Source organism: Phoenix dactylifera, chromosome 9 (genome assembly GCF_051530095.1).
Source record: "Phoenix dactylifera cultivar Ajwa chromosome 9, Ajwa_hap1_PhDact_Kaust_v1.1, whole genome shotgun sequence".
NCBI lineage: Eukaryota > Viridiplantae > Streptophyta > Magnoliopsida > Arecales > Arecaceae > Phoenix > Phoenix dactylifera.
Window position 1 is genome coordinate 26,591,549 of NC_143198.1, and position 15,086 is coordinate 26,606,634.

The following is a 15,086-nucleotide window of genomic DNA, read 5'->3' on the forward strand; positions in this document are numbered from 1 at the left end:
AGCAAACCATAGACATTTGCCCAAACCTGCTGAAACTCAAAATCATCGCCATCAAAAAGATGTAACCCGAAATGACACCGTAATTAGCCAAATAGTTATTTCACATTCTTAATAGTCGTTGTGATAACAGTACAGATGCACATGCAGAATCCAAGACCATCAGCGGTCATTCTTACTATAACACAGCCGGAAGGACCAGCTGTTAAGATGACTAATACAGCAGAATCATAAACATCATACTCACTTTAAACATCAGCTGCCTTTTCGACTGGTACAGGCTCAGCATTTTGTTGCACTATCTTGCCTTTCTTTGCTTCATAATCCTTTATGGCAGCCTTGATAGCATCTTCAGCAAGCATACTGCAGTGGAGCTTCACTGGGGGAAGCGAAAGATGTTTCGCAATTTCACTGCAATACAAGAGAGAGGTATATGTAAGAGAAGGTGCAAACGTTAGCCAAGAAAAAAGAACTTTCTGCTTCGTAATGGTCCACATCATCTCAAACAAAATCTTCTTCTAAATAAGCTGAAATTATTGAATGCCTTGCCACCTACCATAATGTTTGACACCAGCCCACAATACATACGCCATAGTCATTTGACAGATGGGCACTTTAAAAATACAAGCCACAACACTCAGTCTCAAAGTAATTCATTCCTAGCTTTATACCAAACAACTAGACAATAATATGATTTCAATTTGCTATAAGTATATGATAGTTGCATCTTAGCTTAAGCTTCTAGTGGGAAACAGCTGGTTTAATTTTATCGTTCTTTATGATGGACTGTAGATTTCCAAAATTAGAGCAGCAGATGAAATGTTGAAAGAGGATGGAGGATACAACATCACAGTAGTGATTTTCTCCCCTCCTTTGGTGCTTTACATTGTTTTGGGAATGTGAATAGCAGATCACCAGCTCAAGTGACCCTAGTTGCCCATTGAGGTAATTTGTTTGGAGGAGTGAGTCAAAAAAAGCATCTAAACTGCAAATTTAGCCAGTCCAGATACCCTAGCAGCTAAGTGATCTAAACTCCCAGAGTCCTAAATGCATTGTTTAGAGAAGAATTTTCCTTGAAGACCATAGTACAACATATTTTAAACTATGTGATAATACAATCCTCCGGTGATTCCATGTACATGTACCACGTAATGGATCCAATTATATCCATTGGGTGTCAGTATATGTGTCTATTGATGCCCCTAATTGCTAAAGTCAGGAACATGCACCAGCGGCGCAAAGTGGGGGCCAGTGGGGGTACGTGCTCCTGCTGACTCTGAGAAATCCCTTTTGACCGCTACTTGTTAACTGACCTGGTGCTCCCACTAAAATCTCTCAGCAATGCAACGTGCCCCACCTCCTCATATTTGTGACTTCGTGGAGCTTGACATGGGCCAATGCGTGAGTACATGACCCCTCCCACTTCCTAGCCAAGGTAAGAGGTTCAGCACAAAAGACCAATGCAGCACAATGTATTAAAATGGAAAAAAATATATACACAGAGACTGCTTTATTGATTCCCACATGTACACCAACTAATCCAAGAAGCTCCCATGGAAATTCATCCATTCTCATTCTTTCACCTTCCATTCTCTTCCCATTCAGAGGCCTCACTCTTAGGGCTCGTTTGGTTCGCGGGAAGTATTTTCCCTTCTAGGAATATGATTCCTGGGAATTAGATTCCTAGGAAGAGGATACCTAGGAAAGTACTTTTGGCATGTTTGGTTAACCATGGAAAAGTGACAAATTTCCAAAGTGCTTATGTTTGGTTGACCATCCACTTTCCTGGGAAAGTTATGTATAATTCCTATTATGCCCTTAATAAAAATTAGATCTTTAATGCCTCTTTAATGCTTCTTTAATGCTGAAGGGTCTTTTTGGAAAAAAATAAAAAAGGAGTAATTCCCACCTCATGGGAAAGTAACTTTCCCATGTTTCTCATGGGAAAGACTTTCCCATGAAATGTGGGAATCATATTCCCATGGGAAAGTAACTTTCCCATCTCTCTCCTTTGAAAACTCCAACCAAACAAGAGGCATTTCATTACTTTCCCGTTGACTACACTTTCCCCCCTCCTTTTCCTGCGAACCAAACGAGCCCTTAAGCTCACCAAGCCTCCCTATTCTCTCCCTCCTCTTTGATGCTGGCCTTGACAGATATCTGGTCCCCATCAAACCAAAACCACCTATAGTCTCTTCCATTCTCCCTGCTCACTCACTCTTTCAACCTCATCCTCTCTCATCAAGACTGAAGATAACCAATTAACCACAACTATCCTAGTGCTCCTCCACCCCGTCCTACGAGCAATCAGGCTCTACCAGCTCTCCCACACGCAGGATGTATGCCAGAGGATGAGGCTATCAATCACCCAAGTCACTGGCAAATAAGCTATGCACCATACTTATTTCATGAACGTGCAAAGACCATCACAAATTACACTGGATCCAAAACCCAAAGGTGAACATTGATCTCAATTTCAAATTCAGAGCTGGAGGTAGGATCCAAAAATGACTCCAGATCCACTACAGATCTTGAACTTGGACAAATCAAGCTTCTCATGTATGATACCAGTGCTTTCTTGATTCTAATCTCCTGTCAACCAAGTCATCTCCACTGACTAGAGTATGGAGTTCATGTTGCCTAACCCCACAAGATGCTTACTGACAAGAAGAAGTGGGTGGACTAAGGGTGGTCAGCATTGACATGGGAGACTATAAAAATGTTCAATGAAATAAGAAGGGTAATCAATGAGGAATTTTCAAGTCAGTCAGCCTTCAAGAGTTGTGTTTTATACACAAGGCGAACAATTAAACCTTCCACACATGATCTAATAACAAAGCCCCCCAAAATGACTCTTGTCCAAATTCAAAGCTACTCTTCCATTCTTGTCCTCTGTCTCTGCTTTCTCTCTTATCATCTTTCATTAACTATTACATGGTTTGACAAATTGAGAACAGCTGATACAAAAAAAATACTACTTACTAATTTTGCATCAAACAATCATGTCCAACAGAGTTCCTCATACTGATTTATAATGTACTTCTGCACACAAAAATAGAAGATTCCAAATACTATATGCCTTAGTAGTCTCTTAGGTGTTGTATGTGCTCCTACTTCCATGTCTCAAAATATCTTCAAAAATAAGTAGTTATTGATATCATGATTCCAATCAAGAGGCTTCAGATGAACAAGGTATAAAGTTCTAATTATTTAACACAAGCAGATACAGAATTGGAAAAGAATACATAAAGAAATTATTAAGCAAATCTTGTGCCTTAATTCAGCTATTATAGCATCTAACATGATATCCTAGGATTGATGCTACCTTGCTTCCCAGGAAGCTTATGAGATAAAACATTGGTCAAAAAATGACATGAACGGCCACTACATATCATGTGAAAGACCATCTTCACAATAACAAAAAGGCATAGTACTAAGGTCCAAAAGACATTTAAGACTTGCTCACAAATAACATTTCTTCCTTTCCAATGATCTTGTACCATAAAAACATAAGCAATCATTTAAGGTGACTAATAAGGATCTAGACATAGCAGTAAATAAGGCTTATGAAACTTCGCTTTTTTTTTTGGTCCAGCTTTTTCCTCAAAAAGAAATTAGTTGTGTTCGTCGGGAAAACAAATATTTCTTCTTTAATTTATACTGCAACAAAACAGTGGCGTCTATCTCATGCTCCAACTCCAACATTCTAAGATGTTCTACAGCATTGTGAAATAAGATACCGATTGTTTTAAATTTTTGCTCCAACAGTGGAGGCAAAAGTAATGGCTGAAGTATAAAACCTAACACCATGTGATGTTGTCCATCAAGATAACATGTAATGATACAAATAAGGACTCGTAAAGTGTCGAGACCATGGTCATGAGCATTTCAAAATACTAAGTATATGCAGTTCTTCATTTCATTAGCACTTTAGCAGCTTGTCATATAGGATCAACAGTCCCAATAAGTTTCTCACTGAAACAGTATTGCTATTGCAACAACAAGATGAGATATGGGGCGTGCAGGGGGGAGGGGAAGGTGGTGGAGTGAATAAATATGCACAATTTATGTAGAGAATAGCTGTCTGCAATCTAATTATATATGTTGTAGCAGTGGGAGGAAAGACACCCCTTGTCATACTCTCTCCCCTCCACAAGAAAATGTATGCAATAAATTACTAGCAATAAGCACCAACAAAGTGCTCCTATAACAACAAATTCAAATTTTGATCATGCGTAACTTTGTGAGATGCGCTATTGTATAATGAGTGAATCCTGATGAGTTTGAATTCTAGGCATGTACTTATGTCTTGATGGCACCAACCCGTCCCATTAGTACCATACGATTCCGAAAAGAGAACAATATCCAAAACACCCCCAAAATATCAATTCTCTTATAGACCAAGACATCCCGACAATCCTAGTTAGCAACTCAGGATGGACAAGATGGTTGCATACCGACACTTCTGATGGCCTGGCATCTTGGGACACAATTTTTTTGTTTTTCCTGTACATTCTTGTTCTTAGTGGTCACTTCAACCTATTCCTGTCCATCTTGACCCATCTGAATACTCTACCAACACAGAAACAGACCAAGATAGGTGCTGTAAGTTCTATGTCTTTATATATGAATGATATCCAACATTCCATTAGGATAAAAATTTGATCATCACAACAAGTTTTCTAACTGAAAAGGTAAATATTTACTGCTCCAACCCACTATACTAGCTAGCATCTCTATAGTTAAGATTTAAACTTCCACGAGCACAGGAATCCATTCCAAGCATAAACAAAAATAAAAAAAGATTCAAGCCACACAATGCAACAGGAAACCCACACCATAAAATCAACAAAAGCATATAGTGCATAAAAGAACAGGGAATGAAAAGCAAGTGAAAAAAAATATACAACATAAGAAAACAACATAGAATGAAAACAATTACTTACGTGTTCTTGATGGATAGAACTTCCTCCATTTGTTTCCCTTTCACCCATTCAGTAGCTGCAACAAAGTAAAATCAGATACAGTAACACTAATTTATCTAATGAAGATTACCAGAAGTAACATGGTTAAACGTAAGCTTCCTACATCAGAAATAAAACTCTACATAACATAATGTTGCAAGGATTTCCAAAAAGAAATGTTTCAGTGAGGTTTTAAACTAATAATAAATAATGCCACGTGTGATCTTACAGAATAATTTAACATAATGCAAATGACCAAATGACCGGTGCAGCCAGCACAAACAATATGCTGAAAGGCTTAAAGAGGACCAAGATTCCATACAGATTGCTAATTACATTGCATCAAACCTAGTCTGACAACATAACATCATAATCCACAATCAAGCAGAAGGCAGCATTAGTGAATAGGAACTTGTAAGTACTGTAATAGTTTGATTAGAATATCTAGCTAGGCAAGTTATTTTGCTGTTGTTTTAGCTTGCAAAACTACAATGTTGGAAATACGCACTATAAATCCTAAAAATTCTGTTTATTATGACTTTTATTGTTCTTCTTCAACAGATATCTGAAACTCAGCAGATCATTTCTTAGATTGTTCGCATATCAGTAATCAGAAAAGGATCAAATTCAAACTTATTTTCTGATATCAAAACCTACACTATTGAAATACAACAGGATACAGTCATAAATAAACAGTAATTTCAATAGTACTACTGCTGAACAGCATAAATACGACGATCCTATTCTTCCTAAACCAGAAAGGGGTATCGGTCTTGGGTGGCTAATTAATAGTTTCGTCATTCCCGCACAACAAGTGTGGTGGGATTCTATGAAAACGCGTCCCGAGATGGGTAGGTTCGGTGTTAAGTTAAAGGGCAGTGACAAGGTTCGTGTATTTGCCATTGGGAACCCGATTTATCAGGCTCTCCTTAGGCCTGATAAATCGCTCAAATACAGAGAGGAATGGAGTAACTCAAAAAAGGAGATGCGCTCAAATACAGAGAGGAATGGAGTAACTCAACTCCGAGAGAGGAACGTGGCTCTCTAACCGCTAGTTTCTTACTTCTCAGGTTCTTACGGGGAATCTCAAAACAAGGTTTCCATACAGATCTTTGGCCATAGAATTGGTTTACCCGTCTTGAGGCATCCCTTGCTCTGCTTGCTCTGCCTAAATATGTATCAATAGCAATGGCAAGATCACACAAAACTTCCAGTCAATCAAATTCTACTTTAGGATTGATTAGGGAAAAAACAACTTTGCAGGAAAAGAAAGTCCATTAATCAGAGAAAAAATTAAAGCCCTCGCACCAGGAAACGATCAACCAATCAAAAAATAATTCTGAACAACAAGGAACCGACCAACGGAGGAGGAGGCGATGGCGGAGCCGCAGCCGAAGGTCTTAAAGCAGGCGTCCGCGATCTTGCCGGTCTCCTTGTCCACCTTGATCTGGAGCTTCATCACGTCGCCGCAGGCTGGCGCGCCCACCAGCCCCGTCCCCACCGTCGGGTCGTTCTTGTCGAAGGACCCGACGTTCCGGGGGTTGTTGTAGTGGTCCACCACCCTCTCGTGGTACCACCGCGCCGCGGCGCCGCCAGCGGCTGCCGGAGGGGCCGGGCCCCGATGCCCTAACCCTAGCAACCTCTTCGCTCCGACCCTAAGCATAGCGATTCCCTTCCTCTTTCCTAATCTCCCTCGTTTTCTTCTTTCCGAAACTATTGGAGAGAGCGAGAAGAATATAATAAAGGCTGGAATCAAGACAGAGTGGAAGTACCGAACGAAATAAGCGAAGGGGAATTAAAGGCGGTGCCAAGGGATCTGTGAGTGATCCGCTGGGTGGAATGTAACACAGGATCTACAGTTGGGGAATTGTCAACGAACACGTAACTAAATTTGATGTCTTTTGTTAGAGTTTCTTGTTCATTGATGACGTGTCAACGGCGGTTTCGCTTACGGCGATTTTATGCCTTTCAGCTGATCTGATTCTGAGACGATTGAGGCGGTTCGTTGGGAAGTGTGAAGGTTAATTTTCTTGCACGGTTTTGATCTCTTCGTAACCAAGGAGAATTAATTTCCACCATCACTGGATTTGTAAATATTTGCTTCCAAAAGTAATATTTACATGAATATTTTCATATATTTTATAAATATTCATAATATAACAGTTATTCTAACTATATTAAAAAAAATTATATTTATATTAATTAAAAATAAAATAAAATTTTAAAATTACGCTATTGTTCATTTGTTCCTGTCCTCTTCTCCTACTATCAGGATCGCGATCTATTTGCATATCTATTTAAAAGTATTTTAATCATTTTAATTTGAAACTATTAATTTTTTAACGTTGTTAAATAGCATATGTGCATATGCAAAAATAAAAATAAAAAAGGGTAGAATGGCAAAACAAGTGTTTTACAATAGTATACATGTAAATATCAATTTTGGAAGGGTATTCACACAAAATTCGATATTTAGGAGGGTATTCATGTAAAAAATCCTTTTTTTGAACTGTTTTGATCTCTTTTAATCGAGGAGAACTAATTTCTATCATTAGCGGATTTGTAAATATAAAATAATGCTGTACCACGTGGATGCTTCTCCTTGGCATGCGCAATTTCTTTTGGATTTTGATTTGATTAAAGAAAAATTTATCCTCAACAAAACAAAAAAAAATATTATTAAAAATATTAATGAAAATCAAAGATAAAGCAAAGGATCAAAGTTTTCTCTAGTAAATTATGATTTTAAGAGAAAATACAAAAATCCAAGCGGTTCAAAATAACTTAAGCTTAACTTAATTATTTTTAATAATTTCCTTCATAATTTTGTTACTTTGATCCATTGATCTTTCCTCTTTCTTTTTTACTAATTTATCTTTTCTTTTCCTCCACAACCAAAAAGTGCCTATATTAAAGACTAATTAAAAAACTGGTTCACATTAAAAAAAAGAAGTGTGCTTATGTAATTTTTAATCAGTAGAGAAGCAATACATCTCTTATGCATCAACCCACACAGCTTTGATAATAGTTGTGTACATGCAGCACACATGTCCAGTAGCATCTCAAAATGAAAATATATTTTTCCACTTTCACAAAATTGGGCAGACTCTATGTATGAATTGTTCATATAGGCTCTGAGACAGCAATACTCTTCATTGTTGCTCTTGTGAGAGATGAGATTTATTTTACAATGGATGATCATGAAGAGCTCAAAGTGATCGAATTATAGTCAATTCAACATCAATTACAATTTTCAGAAGCATATTATTATTGACAATGGAAGACAATATTGATACATCGAAAAATAATGCATGATATGGAGTTGCATTAAGGTCTCCTAGGAAACTTTGAGAAGTCTGGGCGCCGTCGCTGCATGTAAGCTGTCTTTCCTTCATTTGCCTCTTCCGTGCCATAAAAAATGAGTGTTGCGCTGCCACCCAGCTCCTGCACAAGAATGATGCTAATCAACTGTTGAAGAATTTAACATTACTATCAAAGATGCATCTAATGTTTCACATAAATCAGACACATGAAACTGTCCATTTGATTCGAAATTTTAACATTTGCCGAGAAGTCCTGCAAAATGACAAGTTATTCGGTTGGGCGTGGCCATTATTTTCTGATAGTTAAAACTGCATGGACAGAGAAACAAGTAAAATTTTCAAATATGATCACTCGAGCAAGAACAAGAGCCATGTCCTCAGATTGCTAGGAGTTAAAAAATGTAGATCATTTCATTTTCTCAGAGGTGGCTGGTGGAATGCATCAAGAAAACACATCATAAATGAAATTTTTAAAATTTTGTTGCATCCACAGTTGAGCATTGTGTCTGTAGGTAACATACGATACCTGGAGACCAGCATGGCCATCATCTACTGCATTAAGAGCGGATTTCAGCACCCGAATTGCTGTTGGGCTGTTCCTTAAGATTTCCCGGCACCAGTTCAGGGTTTCCATTTCTAATTTCTCAAGCTGTAGATAAAACATGAATTTGTTAAGTTGAACTTCCCTCAACACAATTTAGCTCCCTTTAGCCTACCATCAAAACACATGCAAAAAAAAAGCTCCCTTTAGCCAATATGAAGAATGATACATGATTTACATGGTACCTCTGCACTTCTGAAAATACCAAACCATGTTTGCCAGGTTAAAAGGCCGTTTCCATGCCTCGATTCTTGTTTATGACATGAGATACCCACTTCCAACTGATAAAATCAATGAATTTTTGTTTGACAGCCACTTTGTCTCAATTTGGAATCAGATACTTCGTGGTGTGGGTATACTAGTTTATTATTTAGAAGATAGTGGATGATATGATAGCAAATCAGCCCTTAAAGCTGTTTTTCATCAATTTTAATCCACATACTTCTGTGGAACACTGGATTACTTCTCTTAATATAGTTTACCATGTGATAGCAGTTTGCTTATTAAATCTTTTCAGTCTATCAGCTGTAGAGAAAAAACGAGAAACAGACCATGTATTTCAGGAGTACTGAATTTATGTGAAGTTATTAAAATCACAAGATAAATGTTAGCAAAATTAAGATGCTGAAGTGAATTTGTGGTAAATATAAGAAGGAAAATACTCCAGATGCATACCATCAGGGGAAGCCTAGAAGTCATGCCCCCACAGGACAGACATGGAAAATGAACTAATGCAGTGAGCATGTTTGACAGAGGCTAAACTGGACCATCTAAGGGTTGGCTTAGAATCATGAGGAATAATCAGGAAAGAGGAAAACATAAGAGATCATGGATTAAAGTTGCAAGAGGATTTGACAATTTTGAAGTGACAACAGTTTTATCTCCCTGGTGAGGAGCCACTGGTGAAGAATTAACAAAACTAAGTCCTTAATAAGGCTTGACAATTATAATTACAAACCATATTCTAGAACAAATTAAAGAGAAACACTGGTGATGAATTAACAAAACTAAGTCCAAATTAATAAGGCTTGTGAATATTATAGAACAAATTTAAGAGAAAACAGATAAGTGGGGAGGTTAGTCAGCTGCATGCGTTTAGCTCTCAGGAACTTCATGTTTTCCAGTTTTTTAAAAATGGCGACAGAAAACTAACAATTTATTATCAAATTTGTCATATGTCAAACTTACTGGAACCACAACATTCACAAGTCCCATTTTCTCTGCTTCATAAGCATTGTAGAATCGTGAAAGGAACCACATCTCACGTGCTTTCTTGGGCCCAACCTGTTTAGCCATGAAATAATGCAGTAGAAAATGCAGGCAATCAGATTAGATACAGTTACCCTTCAAAGGATACTATTATCATTCTAAACACATTTATAATAAGCAAAACTAACATTGAAAATATGTGTTCAATGATGTAAAATAAATGCTCCTTTAAGGAACTGGCAAAAAACCAGGAGAAGGTATTCTCTAAAATAGCTCGTTTGGTTCGCGGAAAGCATTTTGCCTCATAGGAATATGATTCCTCGGAAGCAGATTCCTGGGAAGAGGATGCCTGAAAAAGTACTTTTGGCATATTTGGTTGACTATGGAAAAGTGACAGATTTTCAGAGTGCTTATGTTTGGTTGACCATCCACTTTTCTAGGAAAGTTATATATAATTCCTATTATACCCTTAATAAAAATTAGGTCTTTAATGCTTTGGATCAAATAAGGATCTTTGAAGGGCTTTTTTGAAAAAAAATAAAAATATTTCGATTTCCGGCTCACGGAAAAGTAACTTTTCCATGAAACGTGGAAATCATATTTTCACGGAAATACAACTTTTCAGTCTTTTTCCTTTGAAAACTCCAGCCAAATAAAAGGCATCTCTTTACTTTTTCGTTGACCACACTTTCCTTCCTTCTTTTTCCGTGAACTAAACGAGCTCTAAGTTCTCCTAAGGGGGTATACATTATGACAAATACCTACCTCGCATGGTTAGCTTACCAAGCGGGACATGATGGAAGACCCATAGCCTGCATCGAAACTTCCCACCTGCAACACTCATGGCAGGGAAAGAAGAAAATTGTAAAGCTATGATGACTTTGGCAGCTGAAGTAAAATCACTAACCCAGAATGCCTAAAGTGTATTTTTGTATGTCACTCATCAACAGAGAAATTGATGAGTGAGAAAACTAGGAGAAAGAAATTCACAGTAAACCTTACAAACTGAACAAAAGAATAATGAGAGCCAGCTGGTTGTCCTGTCAATAAAATAAGCACCTTTGCACCAGTCTGTCCAAAAACTGCATTATCAGCTGCAATTGTTAGATCACAAACCATGTGTAATACATGTCCACCACCAACAGCATAACCCGCTACCTAATTTAAAATAGGAAAGCAGGTTAATGTCCAAACAAAATGAATTAAACAGTGAACAAGCAAACAGCAAGTAGAAAGTATACCATAGCAATAACTGGTTTAGGGAGACGACGAATTTGGACCTGGACAAGAAAATGACAGATAAGCTTAAAATAAAAAAGAAAAAAAAAATCAAAATATACTGATGATGCTTGAAACTTGATTGCCATTATGAAAACTTGAATTTGCACTATTCTTATGGAAAATATATTCGTTAAGTTATGTGGCAATCTCATGATAGCTAGTATACAAAATTATTAAAGATTAGTCTCGTGCTACCTACAAGATATCCAGGATCCACAGTGCATAATCAATCACCGCTTTCCAAGGTTCGCTGTATTTGTATCAGCTACCATGCTAGTCCCCATATCGGCATTGGGTTAAGAGACCCTTAGTTCATGCACAACCATGATACCACCTGAAACCAGGCAGTATGGGTTGGTACAATAGGAAACCAAGCAGAACCGGTTGTTTCCACCCAATATAGGCCAATTCAGCACTTGTGCTGTATTGTACCTAGATACTATATCAGTACCTTATCAGTATGATATGATATCCCTGGTACAAGACATTATAGGTTGGTATGGCAAACCATGCCACCTTCTTATTCAACCATACCGTAAGTTCACTTTTACACAAAATAAGTATGTATAAGCCCTATACAAGAATTTGTCATATTACATGCTCGGTGAGTAACAATTTTGACTACAATTCAACTCTAGGACAATGACCATGTCATAACTTCATGAGGTCCGCAAAGAAAGTACAATAGCACAATGTGACATACATTATGTGTTCATGCATGAAGTAATGATCATGATTTTTGCACATTGAAAGTTCAAATCACTCCTATGTCTTTATATACATGTGCCTGGCACCATATTTTGAGTTTCACCATAATTACGGTAAAGCATGGGAAATTAAAGTTATGAAGATGTACCTGGAGATCCAAAACATTAAGACGACCAAAACTTTCAAAATCAGCATATCCATCAGAGCTTCTTAGTGCCTGGTCACCACCACTACAAAAGGCCTTGGTTCCCTATTAAAAGCAAACCGTTTAAATTTTAAAATATTTACATTGAAATAGTACAATAGGGAACCATGTTTGCACATAATATTCTAAATTTGTCAAGAGCCATAACTGTTGTGGTATTCTCATTCATAAGTCTTCATACAGAAAGATAGACAGTGAAGAATCACTAGGAGAAACAAGTATCAACAGCTCACTAACTACTTTGAGGTTTCTCATCCTTGTTTGGAAAATTAACAGCTTAGTCAATTATCTTTATTTAATAAAGGTATATGTAAATACTGAAGGTTATAGATACTATCACGAGGATTTTATAACCACTGGAAATTTTTATGTGACAAATAGCAAGCAATCAAGATAAAGAATACTGCTATAATGAAGCAATGTCTGGATTAAAAATATATACGCTCATAAAAATACAGTGCGATATACCTTCCCTGTTAAAATGATGACTCCCACAGCGCTATCATCCCTAGCATCATTGAATGCACGAATAAGCTCTTTAATAGTATGCGGCCTAAAAGCATTCCTTCTCTCTGGACGATTAATTGTGATCTGCAGAAGTAAAAGAGAATTAACTAAATCGAACATTCAGGTCTGTGATCTTGGACAAAAATATCACAAAACTGCCAATGCATGAATTCATATACGTGACTGTGTATATGTAACATAAAAATTTATGTATATATACAAGTACATATTATCTAATTGGGCAAGCAAATTGTAGGAAATATCTGGTGTTTAAAAAAAATAAAAGGGTAGTTGAATTCATACGTGTTCAACATGTAGTTTATTACATGCATTATTTAATTCTCAATTTGAGTGCAAAGATGCATTTTGTTCATAAATATTGTACATGTGTACCATGCAGACATTCTTACATCAGCATCCAATGGGTTTAAATTGCTTGCGACTCTGAATAAAAATTATTTTAGGAATCAGTAAATAGCACCTTATTTGATTTTTGAGCAACTTCTTCCGACAAACGTTCAATTGAGAAACAGGGTTATCTTAATCCTTCAAGACTCTATAACTTAAACTCTTCGTAAAAACTCTCTCGAATCCTCTAACTTATGCTAATTAACTTCCCATTTTATTGTTTATCTTCCAAGTTCTTAATGCTAACAGAGACCAAATACAATGTCATGCATCTTCTGCATAGAATGCAAAGCATCCTCACTGCATAATGGTGATGTTAAGCTCTTCGCCATGACACTTCCAGGAACAACTGCCAACTCTCAACCTACACAACAGGCTAGAATGGGATTATTACATAAAATTAACATCACCAACAGTACATCTCTTGAACTACCTCATGGAGTCATCCTTGTCCGGCAGGTCAAAAGTTCACCTCAGAATTACTAGACTATGATGGAAAGGTAAGACAGAATGGGGCAAAACAACATTAATAAATTGAAAATTGCAACTTTAGTTAAAGATAGCGTTTTTTTAACCAATTGTTGTCTGAAAACCACAACATTAACGTGATTCAGATGCATTGTTACGTGAGATTATCAAAACTACAAACATGTATTAAAAACAGCAACTTTAGCTAAAGAAGGGATTTTTTTTACCAATAATTAACTGAAACCACAACACTAAGGTGAGTCCAGATATATTTCTACACGAAATGGTCAAAACCCGAATCATAGAAGCCACCAATTAGTATCAATCCACTATGTTACCTTGGCGATCCCCTCTCCGACGGCTTTCTCGTAGATAATGTCGGTAAATTCCTTCCCTGTTTCATCGCACACTGCTCCCCAGGAGGCCTCCTTCATTGGGACTTCCCCATGGATGCGATGGTAGCTATCATCCGCTGAAGCTATAGAGGGACTTATCAGAGGGGGGCAGGAAGGGGGAGGGCTGAGCTGGCTGGTGAGGGTTGCTATTCTTCTCTCTAGAGTTTTGAACACCTTCCCTGGGGTGTCCGCCATGAGAGGAGCTCCGGAGAGCTGGGCTAAATCTGGTGCTTTGGCTGGACGGAAGGATGGAGAGGCCATGGCAGTTCTATAGAGTCAGCTGTGCCTTTTGGATAAGGCTACGGGAAGATAGAATCACGGGCTCGGAAAATTCCGAGGGTCCCACTTGAGGGTAAAAAACTGGGGCTACCGGCTACGGAGAGGCTCTTGGAACTCCGTTATTTTGATTGCTTCCGGCCCCAAATCATTTGATAGTGGTGGCTGTACGATGTGTCTCGGCAAGTGGGCATCCGTAGCTTGCACGCTTTTAATCACCATCCCATTGCCTCCCTAGAACCCTCCACCCTCTTCTTCATCCCCTCAAAATATATTCCCTTAAGCCCTCCACAAAGATATATTTTTCTCTTGCAGTCCTCTAAAATATAAATGCAATATTAACTTAGCTAGTGACATGATTGTATATGTCCTGACACGGTAGCCGTTGTAACTGTACATAAGTTGTATACGATAGCTACCTTCCTCTTATAAAGGATGGGCTATGGTTGTCTCCTAATGTAATAAAAGAGGATTTTTTTCTTTTCAACATCTCTCCCTCCTCTCCTCCTTTATTAACAGCTTCCTAGCAGTTGTTGCACCTTAAGTTGTATAACCATCTTTTTTTTTTTTTTTTCTCTTCACAAGTAGTTTGTTTCTTGCCAATTTGATCCATCCACCACGGGACAGGTTCATATGGTTGAAGGCACTACTTTTGTGATGAGTGGCCCTAGCAACAATTCCTACAAGTAACTAGCAGCTTTGAGGGAGGAGGAAGGGGCAAAATGATGAGACTTATGGTAGGAA

At 37.8% G+C, this 15,086-nt stretch overlaps 2 protein-coding genes across 3 annotated transcripts; both read right to left on the reverse strand.

Moving 5' to 3' along the window:
- Positions 1-83: 83 nt before the first annotated feature.
- Positions 84-6,741, reverse strand: LOC120112381 (iron-sulfur cluster assembly protein 1-like). The gene is made up of 3 exons (XM_039131560.3): positions 6,321-6,741; positions 4,944-4,998; positions 84-408 (listed from the first exon to the last, which is right to left on the reverse strand). Exons 1-3 carry the CDS (start codon positions 6,622-6,624, stop codon positions 246-248), a joined length of 522 nt encoding a protein of 173 aa, XP_038987488.3. The 5' UTR covers positions 6,625-6,741; the 3' UTR covers positions 84-245.
- Positions 6,742-8,096: 1,355 nt separating this feature from the next.
- LOC103715001 (1,4-dihydroxy-2-naphthoyl-CoA synthase, peroxisomal-like) lies at positions 8,097-14,663 on the reverse strand. Of its 2 annotated transcripts, XM_008802500.5 has the most exons (9): positions 14,010-14,663; positions 12,757-12,879; positions 12,232-12,333; positions 11,336-11,374; positions 11,154-11,252; positions 10,878-10,925; positions 10,074-10,169; positions 8,811-8,933; positions 8,097-8,405 (listed from the first exon to the last, which is right to left on the reverse strand). In XM_008802500.5, exons 1-9 carry the CDS (start codon positions 14,325-14,327, stop codon positions 8,289-8,291), a joined length of 1,065 nt encoding a protein of 354 aa, XP_008800722.3. In that variant the 5' UTR covers positions 14,328-14,663; the 3' UTR covers positions 8,097-8,288. The 2 variants fall into 2 exon arrangements, with proteins under 2 accessions (XP_008800722.3, XP_008800723.3); XM_008802501.5 differs by lacking the exon at positions 10,878-10,925 and having other exon boundaries at positions 14,010-14,378.
- Positions 14,664-15,086: the final 423 nt, after the last annotated feature.

Excerpts from the sequence above, each read along its gene's own strand:
- LOC103715001 (XM_008802500.5), bottom strand. The coding sequence starts at position 14,327 with ATGGCCTCTCCATCCTTCCGTCCAGCCAAAGCACCAGATTTAGCCCAG. Across the intron at positions 12,334-12,756 it reads TCATCATTTTAACAGGGAAG|GGAACCAAGGCCTTTTGTAG; the intron begins GTATATCGCACT and ends TGCTTTTAATAG. Across the intron at positions 11,253-11,335 it reads CTAAACCAGTTATTGCTATG|GTAGCGGGTTATGCTGTTGG; the intron begins GTATACTTTCTA and ends ATTTTAAATTAG.
- LOC120112381 (XM_039131560.3), bottom strand. The coding sequence starts at position 6,624 with ATGCTTAGGGTCGGAGCGAAGAGGTTGCTAGGGTTAGGGCATCGGGGC. Across the intron at positions 4,999-6,320 it reads CATCGCCTCCTCCTCCGTTG|CTACTGAATGGGTGAAAGGG; the intron begins GTCGGTTCCTTG and ends ACTTTGTTGCAG. Across the intron at positions 409-4,943 it reads GTTCTATCCATCAAGAACAC|TGAAATTGCGAAACATCTTT; the intron begins GTAAGTAATTGT and ends CTTGTATTGCAG.